At 39.6% G+C, this 20,949-nt stretch overlaps 1 protein-coding gene across 4 annotated transcripts in view; it reads left to right on the top strand.

Annotated features, from left to right (window-relative positions):
* brinp3 (BMP/retinoic acid inducible neural specific 3) overlaps window positions 1-20,949 on the top strand; it is a 352,906-nt gene that overhangs the window by 25,340 nt on the left and 306,617 nt on the right. For 3 of the 4 annotated variants that reach the window (XM_062980749.1, XM_062980748.1, XM_062980750.1), the window contains exon 2: window positions 17,968-18,253. In XM_062980749.1, coding sequence (XP_062836819.1) covers window positions 18,018-18,253 — 236 coding nt within the window. In that variant the 5' untranslated portion in view covers window positions 17,968-18,017. Of the gene's footprint in view, window positions 1-17,967; window positions 18,254-20,949 lie in introns of those variants that run through there. The other variant, XM_062980751.1, reaches the window with a different exon arrangement.

Here is a 20,949-nt window from a genome sequence, read left to right as displayed (position 1 = left end):
GAACATCCAACTTGGAGTTGGACAATGCGGTCACTGTTGCCCGCTTTTGGTCTAAAACTATTTAGCTGTTTGTGATTCCTTTATTTTATCACTTTTGGACTTGTTTGCTGTGCAATGCTTTTGACACAAAATAAATAACTCCCAACTCAAGAACGGGAAACGTAATGTTGGTGGACAGGAAAAGAGATTTAAAGATGGGCTCAAAGCCAACCTTAAAAACTGTGGCATAGACACCAAGAACTGGGAAGCTTTGGCCCTTGAGCACTCTAATTGGAGGTCAGTTGTTACCAACAGTGCTGCAGAATTGAAAGAGGCACAAATGGAGGGCTTAAGGGAGAAACTTGCTAAGAGGAAGATGTGTCAAGCCAACCCTGTCTGGGACCACCTTCCATCTGGAAACTGATGTCTTCATTGCAGAAGAACATGCAGGTCAAGAATATTTTATTTACTTCATTTCTATCCTGCTTTTCTCACCTCGCAGGGGACTCAGAGAGGCATACAACATATATCTAAGCAAAAATTCAATGCCTCATAATACAAAGCAAAACATAACATAAAATCAATAGAAACAATCAACATATAAATACAAATTGAAATCATTAACATGTTAAAACATAAAAACAGCATCTAGATACACCCTATTAAGCACTCCCTCATCATGATCTTAAGGTCTTCTTTGTCTCTCTTGGATGGTGTTGAGTGACTGGACCTCAGCCAGTATCCTCCTTTTATAACCCAGCCTCTGGAGGCAGCAGGTGTTTCTGCTGGGCCTTGCTTCAGCCAGGCAGTCAGGGCCTGAGTCTGTAAGGAGCCAGTGATCAGGAGCTGAGATCAAAGGCAGCCTACAGCAGACAAACACTGCCTTTTCCTCCAAGCTTGTTGTTGCTGATGTTCTTTGGCTCTCTTGGATGGTGCTGGGTCTCCACAGCCACCTACGCATCCACCGCCAAGACACTACACTTGGAGGACCATCATTCTCGAGCTACGAGGGATTGCCTAAGTAAGTACATAAGTAAGTATATACAATAATTATTTTACTGGGCGCACCTGGTCCAATGTTTCATTTCAAATACAGTAGAGTCTTGCTTATCCAACATAAACGGGCCAGCAGAACGTTGGATAAGTGAATATGTCGGATAATAAGGAGAGATTAAGGAAAAGCCTATTAAACATTAAATTAGGTTATGATTTTACAAATTAAGCACCAAAACATCATGTTATACAACAAATTTGACAGAAAAAGTAGTTCAATACACAGTAATGCTATGTAGTAATTACTGTATTTCTGAATTTAGCACCAAAATATCATGATGTATTGAAAACATTGACTACAAAAATGCGTTGGATAATCCAGAACGTTGGATAAACGAGTGTTGGATAAGTGAGACTCTACTGTAGTAGCAAACCAAAACTTTCTGAGAAACGTGCAAGCAGAAGGCAAAAACAAACAAACCAATTCTGTATGTTCTGTCCTTGACACCTGGAATCCAGAGTCCTCTAAATAGAGAAGTATTATGACTAATAGTTTCTTCGTCTACCATTGTTTTGTCTACATCTCATAAACAGTAGTCCTCATCATATCTCAAGCTAGCAATTTAAAAATACATTTTTCAAGTTAAGTTTAATTGCTTAGAGGAAAATCTATGTGAATTTGAGTGCTTCTAATTTTGGTAAAATATTAAAGGAATTTCTAAAGATAAAACAAAACTATACATCCACTTAAAAGCATCCTATGTGGTAGACATTGGTCAATTAGCAAACAGAAAAAGACTCAAGTACAGAAAGCTGTGAGTTGCATATTATTATGCTCAAAGATGAGAAGAAATAGGAGGAAGTAGTCTTGCTGAAAGATGTCACATGGGTTTTAAGGAATTTCTACAATAGTTATGCAAAAGCTAATCTTATTACAGATGATAACAGCATGTAGCTGACTCACTTTTCTTCCTAATACAAGGAAAGGATTGAGGTGCCATTCTTTTCTTTCTTCATTACTTTGGGAACATTACTTATACTTTCAGCAAGGTGCTCTTTTATCTAAAACAGAGATGATGTTTCCCTTTGGATTTTGCCTCTTGATCTCCAGAGGCAGACAATGTTAAAAGGAGGAGGTTGTTCTACCTCTGTGAACATGCTGAAAAAACATTTTACAAGCATCACTAAGTCCACAAATGGAAAACATTTACTGATATTAAGAAATTATTTCAAGGACATTTATTATCTTAGTTTTTTAAACTTGGAAGATAAATAATATTTGAGAGTTGCCATAACAATTGGTTTTCTGGGTTGGGCGGGTTTTAGCAACAGGGGCCTTCCAGTTACTTTAAGGAAATTCCTAAGCAGAATATGAATTAAATAGCAATTATACAGGGTGTTTCAAAATGTATTTCATTATGGCAACATGTTATAATTACACTAAAAGCTACAGCCAGTTCTATTTATCCAGTTTTACTAACCATTTTGAACCAGAAAAAAAATCTAAAAGATAACTCCACAAATGGAGTATATTTCATAGGGACTTCTACAGGATGACAAAGACAAGGGCAAACAGACTGAGAAATAGCTTTTATCCTAGAGCTGGAACTATATTGAACTCCATGATTTCACAATTATTTTATTTATTTATTTATTTATTTATTTATTTTTCAAACTTATATGCCGCCACTCCCCTAGGGCTCGGAGCGGCTTACAAGAACCGGCTAAAATCAACAATTTAAAAAACATTTTAAAAACATCATTTAAAAAAAATCTTTAAAACATCCTAAAAGCACCTTTTAAAACATCAGCAACAGAACTCAAAAGCCTGCCGAAACAGGTGTGTCTTACATGCCCTGCGGAAGGCCAACAAGTCCCGCAAGGCACGAACTTCAGGTGGCAAGGTGTTCCACAGAGATGGCGCCACTACTGAAAAGGCTCTGCGTCTAGTTGCAGTTAGACGCAAGGTCTTAAAACTGGGGACTTCCAGCAGGTCTTGGTCCTCAGAACGGAGGGATCTCTGGGGTTTGTAAGGGGTGAGGCGGTCCCTCAGGTACATCGGCCCTGGACCATGTAAGGCCTTGAAGGTAAGCACCATCACTTTGAAAGTGATCCGGTGCTCAATTGGTAACCAGTGCAGCTGCCGTAAGATTGGTGTTATGTGGCATGGTGTTATGTGGCAAGGAGCCGGGCAGCTGCATTTTGCACCAATTTGAGCTTCCGGATCACCGACACAGGAAGGCCAATGTAAAGGGCATTACAGTAATCCAGTCTCGAGATGACTGTAGCCTGGATCACTGTAGCCAGGTTGTCCCTAGATAGATAGGGGGCTAGCCGTCTAGCCTGCCGAAGATGAAAAAAGGCAGTTTTGGTAACGGCGGAGACCTGGGCCTGCATCGTCAGTGAAGGGTCCAAGAGGACTCCCAGACTCTTTACTAGTGAAGACGGGCGTAGCACTTCACCATCCAGGGTTGGCAACTGGATATCCCCACTGCCCGGTCGGCCCAGCCATAGGAACTCCGTCTTTGCTGGATTCACCCTCAAACTACTGGAACGCAACCATCCAATAATGGCCTCGAGGCACTGGTGAAAACTGTCGGGTACAGACTCCGGTTGGCCTTCCATCTTTAACACAAGCTGAGTGTCGTCAGCATATTGATAACACTCGAGCCCGAAATCTCGGACCAGCTGAGCAAGTGGTTGCATATAGATGTTAAACAACAGAGGGGAGAGAATGGCCCCCTGAGGAACCCCACAATGTAGAGGGGACCTCTCAGAGACCAGGCCCCCCCTCTCCACTCGCTGTCCACGGTTGTGAAGAAAGGAGGCCAGCCAATTTAAAGCTGTCCCCCTAACTCCAGCAACGGCAAGGCGGTGGGTCAGAAGATTGTGATCGACTGTGTCAAATGCTGCTGTGAGATCCAATAACACAAGCAACACCGACCCGCCCCGGTCAAGCTGGCATCGGAGATGATCTGTGATGGAAACCAATACAGTCTCTGTCCCATGCCCCGCACGGAAGCCAGACTGGAAAGGATCCAGTCCGGCTGTGTCGTCTAGGAACTGCTGCAGCTGCACCGCTACTGCCCTCTCAATCACCTTGCCCAGAAATGAAAGATTCGAAACTGGGCGGTAGCTGGAGGGAACCAAACGATCTAAATCTGGTTTTTTCAGCAGAGGAGAGACCACTGCCTCTTTTAATCCCTCTGGAAAGACTCTTTGCTCAAGGGAGCTGTTTATTATCTTCAGCAGCGGGTCACGTAATCCCTCCAAGCAGGATTTTACTAACCAAGAGGGACACGGGTCAAGGGAGCAAGTGGTCGGTCTAGCTGCAGCTATGAGCCTATCGAGACCCTCTGCGTCCAGTGGGATGAACTGGTCGAGGGTGGGCCCAGCAAGTGGCCACGGAGTCTCAAGTTCTCTCATTGTATCAGTTGTGGCGGGGAGGTCCCGGCGTAGTAGTGAGATCTTGTCAGCAAAATAGCTTTGAAAAGCCTCGGCTGAAGGGGTCTGATCATCACTTTTTGGGTTGGTAGGAACCGTCGTTAGAGATCTAATTATTTTGAACAATTTTGCCGGGCGTGAGCTGGCGGACTCTATCAAAGAGGCATAGTATACTCTCTTTGCTTCGATGGTAGCATGCTCATAGGACTCCATAAATGCCCTGTAAGCTGATCTCGAAGCTCTGTCATGAAGTTCTCGCCACACGCCCTCTAGCCGTCTCTTTTCCCGCTTCATCGATCGAAGTTCCTCGGTGAACCAAGGAGACCGATTTCGGCGGGGTTGGAGAGGGCGTCTAGGGGCGATCTCGTCGAGTGCATTGGACAGCCTGATGTTCCACATGTCCACCTGCACATCGATTGAGTCGCTGACAGGCTCCAGATCCTTCAGAGCATTCTGGAACCTACTAGGTTCCATAAGTCTTCTTGGGCGAGCCCAAATCGGCTCGGCACCCTTGCCAGGTGGGTAGGCATGCTCCAGCCTGACTCTCAGGGCACAGTGATCCGACCATGGAACCTCTAAAATAGAGGCTTGGGTCACTTGAATTCCTGCGCTGAAGATCAAGTCTAGCGTATGTCCTGCTTGATGCGTGGGCCCAGTACTGCAGAGCAAGAGTCCTAGTGTCTCCATGGTAGACACTAGGTCCATAGTGTGGCATTGAGGGCTGTGTGGGGGTATGGAGGAATGAGTGTGTTGTTTTTGTGGTGTGTGCTGGGGAAAGCATTTAATTTTATTGCACAAGGTCATTATATTCTAAAGTTATTCTACAGGATGATCCAACTTGTTAATGACTGAGGATAGGGCTGTTTGTGCTCTGAGAGAGGCCTCTAGCAGCAATCATTGGACACTCTGTTCCCTACCCTTTCAAGGGATAACAGTTTTATTCATGCCAGATTGTGGTTGTAGAGATATAGTCATTTAAAATCAAATCTATCTTTTTGAAATACCCTGTATTATATGTAGCCCTTAGTATCCACTGGGATTTGGTTCCAGGATCTCCCTTCTCTCCTATGGATATGAAAATTCATGGATGCTCAAGTACAAAATGGCATAGTAAGATGGTATCCCTTATATCAAACAGCAAAATCAATATTTTCAAGCCATGGATGCAGGCTCCGTGGATATGAAGGATCAACTATAATAATATTTTGATGTTATTTAATACATCTGCATAATCAGATATCTTAAATTTTTGTATTGTTTTGCCAATATATTCATTTCTGGAAATGGAAATTCTGTGCATAGTCTGATTCGCATGTAAGTTAATCACATTGTAACATATTAAGGCTGAAACATGAACAAGAACCCCAGAGCTATCCTTCATGGATTTTAAAACAATAGTTTTATAAAGGTTTGTCTATCTTGTCAATTGCAAATTATCACAGATACAGTATTTCTCCCATAATGAATCAAATACAAATTGTGTTCTTGTATCAGTTCCTCAAAAGCTGTGAAAATGGTATCCTATGAAAGGGGGGATTCCAGCATATGGATACATAGGGAATGTGTTTGTGTATCCTTCGGATTGTAATTAATTATGTGGAATAATGTAGTGCCTGCAGTTTCTTCAAGGAGCAAACAGCCCAATTATGTTTGTTTTGTGCCAGAACTAAGTATAGTTCCAGATCTTCACAAGAATTCAATTGGTGCAAATCCCTGAAAAGTGCTACTGCCATAAGATACATTTAATTGATAATAAATGATGTAGCAGATGGTACTGTTCACTCCCCCAGTTCATTCTCAGCTTTCATCTCTTTCCCTGACTCCAACTGGTAATGTAAAAATAGGAAATAAAGTAACTAATACTAATAAACTTTTTCATGCTGGAGGACTTGTTAAAATTTGATCATGATGTCAATAAGGATTCCAAAACACACTTGATGACAGAAGCTCAAATTTATTTTCACAACAAATATTTTCTTCACAACATGTTGGAGACTGCCTATTAGTCACAACTCCTTCTTTCTGTTATTGGAAATACTCCAAGGACTAGCAGGTATGGTTTATGGACCAGCCCCAGTCTTTTGGAACTATCACTGAGAGGTTCATTGATCAAAACTATTTTAAGATTGATGGGTTTTTTTTTTTTGTGTCAGGAGCAACCTGAGTCGCTTCTGGTGTGATAGAATTGGCCGTCTGCAAGGACGTTGCCCAGGGCCTGCCCGGATGTTTTGATGTTTTTACCATCCTTGTGGGAGGCTTCTCTCATGTCCCCGCATGGAGCTGGAGCTGATAGAGGGAGCTCATCCGTGCTCTCCCCGGGTGGGATACGAACCTGGCAGCCCTTCAGGTCAGCAACCCAACCTTCAAGTTACAAAGCTTTAACCCACTGGGGGCTCCAAAATTGATAGTGATGATGACAACAATGATGAAGATGATTATCTTTAGTGGAACTGAACAGCAAAAATATTTTAGATACAAGTAACATAAATTTAAATTTAAGTACATCTCAAACAAATTGAAAATTAAGTTGCATCACTGACTTTGGAGAAGGCAGCTAGTTTCTGTTACCATTATGATTTTTTACAACACTATATCTAAAAAAGTCATATACCAAATTATCTCTCCCTGTGTTTATATATTGTTATATTTTTTAGATTTTAAAGTTTTGGTTTATTTTCTCTACCACTTATCACTTTTTTTACATTTGGGTAGCTAAATATTATGCATTATATATTGCTATATTCCATCAGGTGCTGCCTGGGAATTGCATTATTTTATATTGCTCATTTTGAGGCAAAGGAAATAAAGTAATGAGAAAATTTTGCATACACAGAGTAATTAATTTTCTGTTTGTAACTCTATGGATTTGGACTAAAACAAGAGAGACCCATTAGTCATCGTTATAATTTAATGGCCTGGAACTTTTTTTGAGTCAATAAGCACACATAAGAGTAAAATTTGTCTGTTATTTGTATTCTTCTAAATTAGAAGATAACACAATCCTTTCATGAAAAGTTATTTTAAAAAAATATCTACACTTCATGTTTGAGGCAGTGTCTCCATTTTCTCATGAAGGCCATCATAAAACTTCAGGTTTCAGTGCTCTGCAGATAGATAATAAATGAGGGAAAATACAGCGTAAATATATGACAGAAAAAGTAACTTCAGTAGCAATACCTCTAACACATTTATGTGGACTATGAAAAATTTCTGATTGGGTTTTAAAAGCAATCTCAGTAATGAACAAGAGTATGTATCAAGGCTTTCATAACATCTCTAGCACAGAGGGTTAAACAAAATTATGTATAAACTTTACGTTGTTCAGTGTCGGGAGTCAAGGTGGTGGGGCACACTGGGGGTGGGTTGAGGGGTAATTGTATTGTGGGTGGCGGGTTGTCTATGTATGTGTATGCGTATATGTTTACAATGTGTATTGTGGGTGTTTTACAATTTTAAAATAAAATTATTATTTTTTTAAAAAAAAGGTTATTGTAACATCTTTAGATGACATTTAAGGGCCTGGAAAAAACCTACAATTATTTACAGAATCAGGTCTAAAATATTATACAGAAACACTGTAAGGACCTCATCTCATGGATGAGGTCCAGCATTGTAATTCACCAGTCTCTGTGGCAAATCTGGGCAGCAGTAGGGCATCAGCTGATGCTTCCCCAGAACACATGGGAAAGCATCACCACGTGGCTTGAATCTGCCAAAGCTCTGTTGTTCCTTACAGAACATGGGGAGACTTCTATGTTGGCAGCAGCAGCGTTCCATCACGCTGCCACCTAAGTTCATCCACAGAGCCCAACCAGAATATATATATATATATATATCTCCTGCCAACCTAGCAGTTCGAAAACATGCAAATGTGAGTAGATCAATAGGTACCGCTCCGGCGGGAAGGTAACGGTGCTCCATGCAGTCATGCCGGCCACATGACCTTGGAGGTGTCTATAAACAACGCCGGCTCTTTGGCTTAGAAATGGAGACACATACACCCTCCATACATATGTGGAGACACATACATATCAATTAAAATAGTCTTTCAAATGATTAAAACATATTAAAACCTTTCAGACATATCAAACTTACATTGCATTGAGGCATGATTACAGATCTTGCAATCCAGTGGCTTAAACAACCAAACACCACTGATAAATAACAGCTCTCAAATCATTGTCACACACAGCCCACCCTCACCTAAAATTAATCCAAACCACCCTACACCCAAAAGTCATCCTACATAGTCTGATGGGTGACATAGGGCTCCATGGGCAATCCCCAGATCAGAAGTGTCCCAGGACCCTTTTTTTTTTTGGCCTATGAGATAATGCTGAAAATAAACCTTTCTCACAGTGGAGTTCACAGTCATTTGAACTGCTTTCCCTAAGAATAATATATCCTCATAGAATCATTAAAGACAAGCCATTTTACTCTGATGTACAATTTCATGAGCCAAAACACACTTTATCTGATGAATGCAGGCTATTTATTTTGTTTTAAAATGATATATTTTCATACAGTACAATCACTATATCCATGTTTCTGGCATCTGTGGCTTCACCTATCCTCATATGACAAAATATTTATTTATTTATTTATTTACAGTATTTATATTCCACCCTTCTCACCCTGAAGGGGACTCAGAGCGGATCACATTATATACATATAGGGCAAACATTCAATGCCCATATACACATAGAACCGAGACAGACAGACATAGAGGCAATTTAACCTCCTGAGGGGATGTTCGATTCTGGCCACGGGGGGGGAGCAGCTGCTTCATCATCCACTGTGACAGCACTTCCTCATTCCAACGTCGTAAATTAATTAAATTTGCCTCCCCACCTTATTTCCTACTTAATAGATGCAACTATCTTTTGGGTTGCTAGGTCAGCAACGAGCAGGGGCTATTTTTAATTTTTAATTGACGGGTGCTCACCCTGCCACGGGCTGGCCTCGAACTCATGACCTCATGGTCAGAGTGATTTATTGCAACAGGCTGCTCACCAGCCTGCGTCACAGCCCGGCCCATACACATATTTACTTGAATGCAGAGCCCCGGTGGTGAAGTGCGTTAAAGTGCTGAGCTGCTGAACTTGCAGACCAAAAGGTCCCAGGTTCAAATCCCGGGAGCGGCTTGAGCGGCCGCTGTTAGCTCCAGCTCCTGCCAACCTAGCAGTTCGAAAACATGCAAATGTGAGTAGATCAATAGGTACTGCTCCGGTGGGAAGGTAACAGCACTCCATGCAGTCATGCTGGCCACATGACCTTGGAGGTGTCTATGGACAACGCCAGCTCTTCGGCTTAGAAATGAAGATGCGCACCAACCCCCAGAGTCAGACATGACTGGACTTAACGTCAGGGGAAACCTTTATCTTTACCTTACTTGAATGCAGTGCACTATCATTTGGAATGTGTTTTGAGTATTGCATTACCTGTGAATGTAATACACAGGTGAAGGGGCTTGTTAAGAGACTTGGCTTCCCCATACGGTGATTTCTTTCACTATCTGCCTGACTGAGACAGGCAGTGAAAGGGCTGACTGTCAAGCAGAAGGCAGGTGCCTTTGCCTCTTCCTCAGCCATTCTCAAGTGGTGAGAAGGAGGTGAGACTGGGAAGGGGCTTCAGCCAGCTGTTCCACTGCCTGCCTTAGTGAGGTAAGGAAAGAAATGACTAACTGACAAGGGGAAGCTAGCCCCTTAAGAGGCATCATGATTTCCAATAGCTTGTTAAGGGACTGACTGAGGCAGGCAGTGGAACAGCTGACTGAAGCCGCTTCACAGCATCCGCCATTTCCAACACTTGGGAAGAGCACAATGCTTACGAAGAGACTTGTCTTTCCCTCATGTTTGGCCCCTCCTTTGCCTGCCAGACCAAGGCAAACAAAGGAAAAGCCCTGTGTTTTGAAGGTCTTTTGAATGAGGCCATCAAATGTAATATGCAGCTCGTTTTTGGCTATGCAATTTAGCTAAAAAAAGTTGTGCATTACATTCAAGTAAATACGATGTGTCCTTTCTAGAACTTTTATAGATTCTCTAAGTGTGTTTCCACTGGAAGCTATCATAGGACCCAGCAACGTAGGTGTTGTATGAAAGGATATTTCTGTCCAGAAGACAAAAAAAATGAAAAGATGAAATGTATTCACCCCTAAATCGTAAATGCTTTACCATGGTAAATTCAATACATATTTATGATTTACCAGAACTGTTATTTTGGGTTTTTTGTTTTGTTTTTGCAATAACTCTGCCTAAGAGAGAGAGGATTAAAACATTTTACAATGGGAAATCAGGAAGATAAGACTAATAATTCTATGTAATTCAAATAAATTAAAATGTATTCAAACCATAGAACTTAAAGAACAGAGTGATTTACGAACTAGGAACTTACTGTAAATTGCCTTAGAAGCTTATCAGAGGTTCCTCATTGAGAAAATTAGAAATGTCAAGAGGGAGAAATCTGGAAATACAGCAACTGTTTCTCAGTGACTATCGATTTTCTGAAATGTACAACTTTAGGGGAGAATGTGGTATATTCTAGGGTAGAGGTCCTCAAAATTTAAAGCAAAGGACCACTCCATGGTCCCTCAGAGTGTTGGGAGGCCAGACTATAGTTTTTTTGTTTGTTTGTTTGTTTTTTCTTTTCATTCTTTCTTTTATTTCCCTCAATTTTTTGTCAGTTATTTCTTTGGAGTTGGGCATTGCTTGCCATTATCTCTATCCCCAAATATGTATTTTTTTTCACTACTTCTATTCCAGTTTCTTTCTTTTTTTAAAAAAAATATATTTTTATTTATGCTTTTATTAATACATAAAAAGTAGGGAAACACATTTTGCAGAATGGACTAAGTAAGGAAAAAAAGAGAGTCAGAGAAGTATTCCATAAAAGAAGGGAGGAGAAAAAAAGAAAATAATAATAATAATAAAAAGGGGGGGGGGACCCACCCCATCCCCCCACAAAAACGTCTTTGTAGCGTCTTCCAGGTCCTCTGCTTAGCAGGTTCAGGTCCTCTGCCTTTTTGTGTTGTTCTGTGATACTATTTGTGTTAAAATGTCCATGTTCTTTATCTCTATCACTCTTAGATACCATTTTTCCAAGGCAGGAGTTTCACGAGTTTTCCATAGTTGTGCTAGGCAAATCCTGGCGGCAGTTACCAAATATACAAACAGCTTATTCGTATTGATGTCCATCTGGAAATCTGTAATTCCTAATAGGAAATACTCTGGTTTTAGCTCGAACTTTTTTTGCAGTATTTTCTCCATCTCTTTATGGATCTCCAGCCAATATTTTTTTTACTTTTTTACATCCCCACCACATATGTATAAAGTCTGGGAGGCCAGACTATAGTTTGAAAAGAAATACAAACAAATTCCTATGCACACTGCATAGGAAAAAAAAAAACAATGAAAGAACATTCGGGGTGAGAAAGGCAGGGTATAAACGGGGCAAATACATAAATAAATATTTAAAAATAAGAACAGTTTTCGCCAACATAAACCTACCAGGATTTAAATGGGAAGTGTGGGCCTGCTTCTTGCTGATGAGATAATCAAGTTAATAAGGATTGTTGTTGTTGTTGTGTGCCTTCAAGTCATTTCAGATTTAGGGTGAGCCTAAGTCTAAAACTGAGGCCGGGAGCCAGATAAATTACCTTGGAGGGCTGCATTCATTCCACAGGCTTTAGTTTGTTCTAGGGCATGTTTTTATTTTCTGCACATGACAGATAGATCCAACCAGCATTACCAGCACACATGAAATGAATGCATCCTTGGAACATACCCCAAATCTTAAAAAAATCTGCAGGAAGTGTCATTCATTCTGAAAGGGTTCTCCGAAAATATGAGCTTTCAAAATCCTGGACCCAGTAGACCTCAACTAAATGCTAAACAGCTTGTTCTTTGCTCCACAAAGCTTATCTGTTCCTCTTGCTGTATTTCCAGAACAGTACAAATGTATTCAGATTCTCTGATGAGTTTTTCTCGTATGTATTATGAATTCCTACTGGGGTCAATCAGTTTCCTGCAGTCAATCCACTTATATTCTATCCCTGGGACATTTTAGATTATTAATATCCTGTCTAGAAGAAGTGCAATAACGTTATTTATTGAGCATTGCTTTTCGGGAGGGAGAGGGGGAGTAATAGAATAATAATCAGGAACTATGATTCTACTATGTTATACCAAGATAGTTAAAAATATCTTTCTGGAACAATGTAGGAACAAGTGGTGATGCCAAAAAAAAACAACAACATTTGTTAAATTATAATTCTCAGTAGGTAGAGTAGAACTCAGCAGAAATTATTATAATAGGTACTGTCCTATTTAAGTGTGAATTAGTAGGAGGTTTTTCCTCATAAATAAATAGATTCATCAGAGAAAAGACTTCCACAGCAGGACTTCATTACAGAAATGCCATGCTGTTTCAATTTCAAATTACGATAGCAACTGGATTATTTGAATCATATAGCAAGGAAGTTTTCGGTGGATCATTGTAAAGCTATTGCCATGTAGTTTTTATTTTCCGTCTGAGTTTACCTGCCATAACCACTTTTCAATAATTGCTAATCTTATATACACAACCAAAGGGCACATTCTTATATTATTTTCTTTAAATTCCATTCACATAGACACATTTTCAAATTAAACAGCATGATTTTTGTTCTCCAGAGACCTTTTCACTACAAAGTCACAGTACTATTTTTTTTCGTGTCAGGAGCAACCTGAGTCGCTTCTAGTGTGAAAGAATTGGCCGTTTGCAAGGACATTGCCTAGGGGATGCCCAGATGTTTTGATGTTTTTACCATCCTTGGGGGAGGCTTCTCTCATGTCCCCGCATGGAGCTGGAGCTGATAGAGGGAGCTCATCCGTGCTCTCCCCGGGTGGGATTCGAACCTGGCAGCCTTCAGGTCAGCAACCCAACCTTCAAGCCACAAGGCTTTAACCCACTACGCCATCGGGGGCTCCTATACAGTATTATTATTCCAGGCTAACTGCCACTGTTTCATTCTCTGGAATCCTGGGGTTGGTAATTTGGTGAGACACTAAAGATCTCTCTCAAGATTCTAACTAGTCCTCTATAAATTACAAGTCCCAGGATTCCACAGGATGGAACCATGGAAATTAAAGTAAAATCATAGTGATGTAATTATGTGAAAGGGCTCCAGATGTATCAAAACTGTTTGGATGTGTTTTACATATTAAAAATGTAAGCTGCAAATCGATCTGTTACCCATCCTACAGGACAATATATATTTAGAAATCTGAAATCCAAAGTATTCCACAATCCTAAACTTTTTTTGCCACTTTTGCTTTCACTTTCCTCCCTTCTCTCCCTGTTCCTTCATAGGAAGGAAGGAAGGAAGGAAGGAAGGAAGGAAGGAAGGAAGGAAGGAAGGAAAGAAAGAGCAAGAGATTGCTGCAGCTGCTCTTCTGCCTCCTTCCACATCATAGCCTCAGTGGCAGCAGTGTCCCCATGATTTAACACACCAGCCACAATGGGAGAAGGACAGTCCCATTTACCTCGCATCCATAACTGTGGCACCTTGCTGACATGATTGTGGTGGCAATGGTGGCATTTCAGAATCATCCTCTGTGCTGCCTTGTTTTTTCCCCACCAAAATTCTTCATTCTGCTGGGAGATATGACACTACCAGCAAGACCCAATGACACAAGGATGTGAAAAATGTATATGTGGAATGAAGAGTGATGCCATTGCTGTTGTGATTGTCATAGACTGGGAGTGGTGCAGCTGGGAAAGAAGACTCTCCTCACTACAGTTTCACATTGCACCTTCCCCATCCACTGGTCTTTTCCCACTTCAGGCACAAAGTGTATGTGTGACTGTGAGGGGTGCTAAGCCATGACTGTGAGAGAACCTAGGAGTACAGAAAGACATAAGCAATGCAAGATGGTGTTAAATAAATAAATTTAACAGTTGGATACAATAAAATATTGAGGTTGAGATATATATATATATATATATATATATATATATATATATATATATATGGTAAAAGGTTTCCCCTGATGTGAAGTCCAGTCATGTCTGACTCTGGGGGTTGGTGCTCATCTCCATTTCTAAGCCGAAGAGCCGGCGTTGTCCATAGACACCTCCAAGGTCATGTGGCTGGCATGACTGCATGGAGCGCCGTTACCTTCCTGCCGGAGCGGTACCTATTGATCTATTCACATTGGCATGTTTTCGAACCGCTAGGTTGACAGCAGCTGGAGCTAACAGCGGGTGCTCAAGCCGCTCCTGGGATTTGAACCTGGGACCTTTCGGTCTGCAAGTTCAGCAGCTCAGCACTTTAATGCACTTCGCCACCGGGGCACATATATATATATATATATATATATATATATATATATATATATATACACACACACACACACACACACACACACACACACACACGCAGATACTGGCATTCCAAAATTCAAAAAATTCCAAAATCTGAAATGCTACTGGTCCCAGCATTTAGGATAGAGAGACTCAACTTGTACTGCAGAACATTTATTCACTTTTCTAGAACAAAGTTTTTCATTCTAGGTCAGACAGTACCTAGCATGACATGTTACATGTGAAAGAGAGAGAAGTGTCTTATTTAGATATAGTGGATCTGGATACAATAAAAATATGAGCAGGGAAGCATTGTGTAAAGGATAACTTTCACTTTTCTTCCTCATCTCACCAAACAGAACACATTTGCCTTTCTCTAACCCGGTGTTTCTCCAACTGTGCTCCTCCAGGTGTCTTGGACTTCAAGCTCCCAGAAATTCCAGCCAGCTTACCAGCTATTAGGAATTGTGGGAGCTGAAGTCCAAAACATCTAGAGAAGCACAGTTTGAGAAACTTCTCTAAGCAGTCAAGCTTTTATAGTGCTTGCAATGGAAGCCACAGACCACCTTTCCATGTTGTCTGTTCAACCATCTTCTTGACTCCTGTAGCTCACTTTGCTCCCATATTCTTTAAGTCCCTAGGTCCATGACTGGGTACCTAAGGTGACTTTAATACTGAAAAGGTGAATGTAGTTTCTGCTGAGTTTAATGTTTCAGTTCTGTGAACAATTTCTCCTGTGACCCGAGATAAACTTGAAAACAAATAAGTGTTAAATAGAAGACTTTCCAGGCAAAGGTGTAACTTCAAACAAGAGTAAAGATTGATTTCAGAAGAAAAAGTCCAAACATGAAGTGTGTAAGCTGTATTTATTTCAGTGAGTTATATTAATAGGTTATATCAATGCAACAGCTTTCTCCTGAGTTTCTTATTCAACTCTTTACTACCCTTTCACCTTCTAACTAGATTTCTATTTTGATGTCTTGCCTATCTCTGCCTCCAGCTGGCTTTATCTGATTGTTGAACAGCAAAATCTCTCCTTTTATATTCGTCCTCCCCTATTTTCAACTTTCCAAGAGCCCTTACTAGCTGTTCCCACTTATTACATGATAATTCAGATCTTACAGGCAGGAGTCAATAGTATAATGAAATACAATGTGTAATGGAAGACCTCCCTAATTGTCATTTCACATTGACTAAAACAGGGAAGGGGGGTAGTGTTGGAACAAGAAACAGAATAACTTCTGAAAATGATAGAGGAAGCCAAATAGGATGGCTGGTTCTAATGGAAACAATTGCAGTAGCAGGAATGTATTCAGCAAATGATGATGATACCAACAACAATTTATCCATTCCAGGATCCCATTGAGTCAAATTGCTTATGCAATGGACCATTCTACTGTGTTAGCTGCTTGCCAATCTTAATTTTTTTGTGTTGTTTTTGGCATAGGGACATGTTTCCTGGAAAATATACAGTGTTTTCTATATAGAAAACACATTTTGCATGTAAAAGCATGTGTACTTTAATCTTTGCATAATCATTCCTTCACAGCATATTGAGATATTTGCATACAGGGCAAAAATCTGTGCAAACATCTTGCTCTTTGTAATTTTCTCTCAATAGAACATTTTAAAAAATAAAATAAAATTGAGAAATGAATTAACTATGAATATCCTTTCATCTCTAATGTATCCTACCTGTTTCTTTCATATCTGGTCAGAAAGTCCATGAAGCTGTGGGAAGTGTGACCTGAGTATAATTATATTAATCAACTTCTAAATTATTGATTCTTTTTTATATTCTGCCTGTCTTCCATGATTGGCAGACAAGGAGCTGAGGATTAAATCATGCAAATAGAGTTTTAAAAATGAATGAAAGAAAAAAAAACACAGTTTCAAAAACTGTAATAAAAGCAAAAGGCCCATTCCACGGCAAGCAAGGTCAGTGGCACTTTAAAAATAATTGCCAACCCAAGAACAACAAAGTAGAAGACAAATTAATATTGCAAGTAAGCCCTCATAGTGTAAGCATTTTTATGCAAAATTTATTGCAGGAAGGTGTAGATAAATGAAAAAATCACACCATTCCCCATCATTTGTAAAACCCACACGAGTATACTGCATGTTGGCTGGCTCTCAGTTACAATCTAATGCTCTTTAGTTTGGCTGACAGCACATTTATAACAGTCCAGTGACTATTCTAATATACTCCTGTTAGCTTCATGACAGTGGTGCCTACTTCTAATTTGAAAACCAATCCATCCATCCAAAATAATATTTCCATGACTACTGCAAGTAGCAATTTCTAAGATTTTTTTTTTTTACTAATTGGGTTATAGTTAAGATAGGCATCCTGTGAAAAGACCCTTGGTTCTAAGTTATTGGGAGTCTGTATCTTAAAGTATTTTTTTCAAATTAACATTATTAATACTAGAAATCAATGATTGATTAGTGTCATGCAAACACTGTTTCATTTTATTGAGCATCCCCCATCTCCCAGAATTTGGGTTACCGGGGGGAAGGTGTAATTGGCAGATGCTGTGACACTGGCTGATGGATATGGTAGGATTTCTCCCAGTACTATTGACATGCTGCTTTTTTAAAATCATATTGCAAATCTGAGACAGATCCAAATTTGCAGACCTGACGTTAAAGATTTGATTGAACAGAATGCCAGAAAGTGCCATCCACCCCCTGTATCATGTGGTCTAGTGAGATCGTATGCACTGCAGATTCCATAAATGGGTGGAAGGCTGGAAAGAATCTGTCAAAAGATACTTTCAAAAAAAGTAAAGATACTCTTTCTATCCAGATTGCCCTCCAGGTCTCTTTGCTTATGTACAGGCTTCTGCACACACACAGTTGCACAAGCTCAGACATTTATCTATGTTGTTACTTTCTTTGGCATCTGTACAAACATAGTCATTCACTCACACAGAAGCAAGCACAGAGACAGCATCCAGTGTGTATGAAGAGAGCAAGACACAATAGGTATGAAACACTTAGTTTTCCCCCTTTCCATTGTTCTCCAACCCTCTTCTGACTCAGCTGAATAAAGATTTATATGCATTACAGGGGAGAGTAGATAAATGAAAAATTCAGACAATTTCCTGTCATTTGCAAAACTATCAACTATCTCTTTTTTGTGGGGAGAGGCAATCTTCCTATCAGTTTCAGAAGCACGCTAATCTAATTCTTGTGTGTTTTGTCTAGGTGCTAAGGGACAGCTAAGAGAATGAAGACTCTAAGTCCCCAGTGGAAGCATGATATGGCGATGCAGTACTGGTGCTGAATTGTTCTCTCTGATGGCTCTATGGGAGTGGATAGCCCTGAGTCTTCATTGCTGGGTTTTAGCAGTTGCTGCTGTTTCAGATCAGCATGCCACAAGCCCCTTCGACTGGCTCCTCTCGGATAAGGGACCCTTCCATCGCTCCCCGGAATACACGGATTTTGTGGACAGAAGCCGACAGGGATTTAGCACAAGATACAAAATTTACAGGTATGAAGTTTTTAAAAAGTATGCCAATTGCAAAGAAATCCTCCATGAGAGTTCATATATAAATAAGATTTCTTTATGAGAAAGCAATGGAAAAAGCAGTGAAGTGGCAGTCAAAATGTAGGTATACTTTCATACCAAAAGTATATGTGATGTGGGTTTCTGATAATGTTTCTGCTGCCTGGTAAAAGTTAGATGTAATACAGAAATAGGATATATGCTTGCTGTGAAGTAAGTTCAACAACTCCGGGTGCCATCATTGGAAGTTCTCCATGAAATGCAAATGGCAGCTTATGGAAAATAAAGTAGTGTGTATCTCCATGCTTACGATTACTATTTATATTTATATATAATGTGCATTTCAAGTCGTTCAATTATCATTACATATGGTTTGGCCCAATGGGTTATGTTAGTCTATTTGTGTTTGCCTTTCAAACTCATTTTGTATAAATAAGACTGTAATTATGTTGGGGTTTTTTAAAATCCTTTAGAAGGGTTAAAGTTAGGCAGCACAGTGGCAGGTGAATCTTTCTGTTTAACATAGACACAAAAGGATGTAGAACATTTCTTTTTTAATGTGTCTGCCTGTCAAGGACCATCTAGTAAGAGCATAGGACTCCCACAGTCATCAAAATAGGGCATCACACAAGTAACAATATTTTATTATGGATGCTGTGAGTCAATCACAATATGAGAATATGATTCATGTAACCCATATGCTGTTTTGATGAGTATAGATAAAATAAAAAAGTTATACACTTTGCAAATGAAACATATCATATGCATTACTAAATAGTAATAATGGTTATGCAAAAGACCCCTGTAGTCTCATTGACAGAGAAAAGTGAGATCAGAGTCCTAGAGGGAAAAAAGGCTATGTTAATGCTCATCTCTTTTTTAAATTATTGATCCCGGCAAAGATCTTTTCTTCAGTACAAACAAAGGAGTTGTAACTGAAGAAAGAGAATGAAACAGATTGGCAATTTCTATCAGTTGGCCAATATATGCTCATGAAATTGTTTGAACAGCTGGTCACTTATTTGGTTCAGATTGTTTTGACATAGTTTTCAACTTTATGAGCTATCAGGTCCATGGTAATTGGTGGTAAATTCAGTCTTTCTATTCTAACTTGTGTCTGTGTGGTCATTCATAAACAGAGGTTTGGGAGAAGGTTTGCAGACATTGTGTTGTGAAGATTTATTTTCCTTTACTTTTTCTCTATGCACCAGAGGGCACTGTCTTGCAGGTCAATTTTTGTATTAGATTCTATTATCTTAGGCAGCAATAATAAAAAGTTTGTTATTCATATATGATTCTGAAATATTCATTGTGGAGCTTTAATGAGGTCAACAGATCATCAGAGTAAATCACTATTTATTGGATTTTAAAACTGATCTGTGTTCAGAAAAAAAGTAGTTGTAATAATAATAATAATAATAATAATAATAATAATAATAATAATAATAATAATAATAATACACATGGCAAGTCAACATATCTTATTCCACTCCAATTTTTGTATTCTGTAAGAAAATGAAACTTTTTCTATAGCAAAAGACAGTGTATTGATGCTTTTTTTCTTGCCAATTTACATTTCATAACATAATTAACACTGTATTAACCACAATAGTCAAGAATGAAAACAGATACACATGAAACTCTGCAATTGCAATGTGCCTTCTATAGATTGCATTTGATCACAGGGTCTTGTGTTGTAATGTTATTAATAATAATATTAATATCTGCCTTCTTTCCTATCTTACTGTAGTTCCAGATAGAAAGAAGGCAGATATTAATTTAATGCAGGATGTCCACCTATTTATACTAATAGATTCCCATCCCAACTTTCCCACATGCATGGAGTTCTTTAGATCTTCAATAATATGGCAAATACATCCAGTTTCTAAGGAATGGAAAATTATTATTATTTTATACCAGAATGGTAGTGGCTTAATCCTAGCACAACCTCCAAGGCACCAAAGCTGGACTTCAAACATAACATACCTCCTTTCTGTCTGTTCTGTTCTGTTCTGTTCTGTCTATCCAAATAGCATTGAATGTTTGCTGTGTATGTGTATTGTGATCCACCCTAAGTCCCCTTAGGGAGATAGGATGGAATATAAATAAATAATTATTTTATTATGACACAGCAAACAAGATAGCTATGCTAAATCACAAGTCAAACACTTCCCAAGTGTCTAGGACTGTGTGATGTATTTTCGGATGATGCGTGCAGATCCCAGTAGGGTGGCCTTTTGCAGTTGGCAGATCGTAATTTTGTCAATGTCTATTGTTTCCAAATGCCGGCTGAGATCTTTTTGCATGGCACCCAATGTGCCGATCACCATCGGGACCACCTGCACTGGTTTCTGCCAGAGTTTGAAGTTCGATCTTGAGGTCCTGATAGTGGCTGAGTTTTTCCTGTTGTTTTTCATCAATACGACTGTCAACTGGGATGGCGACATCAATGATCCAAACCTTTTTCTTTTCCACAACTGTGATGTCTGGTGTGTTGTGTTCCAGAACTTTGTCAGTCTGGATTCGGAAGTCCCATAGTATCCTTGCGTGCTCATTTTCCAATACTTTTGCAGGTTTGTGATTATTATTACAAGTGAAGTCCCATCTCTTCAGACAGGCCTACCCAGATAGTTTGAATGATTAATTTTAAACTACCACTCTATGTCTAACTTTTGTTTTGT

The sequence above is a fragment of the Anolis carolinensis genome, chromosome 4 (assembly GCF_035594765.1).
Source record: "Anolis carolinensis isolate JA03-04 chromosome 4, rAnoCar3.1.pri, whole genome shotgun sequence".
In the NCBI taxonomy this organism is placed as follows: Eukaryota; Metazoa; Chordata; class Lepidosauria; order Squamata; family Dactyloidae; genus Anolis; species Anolis carolinensis.
The sequence above is the reverse complement of the archived record's forward strand: the minus strand, read 5'-3'. Positions and strand labels throughout refer to the sequence as shown.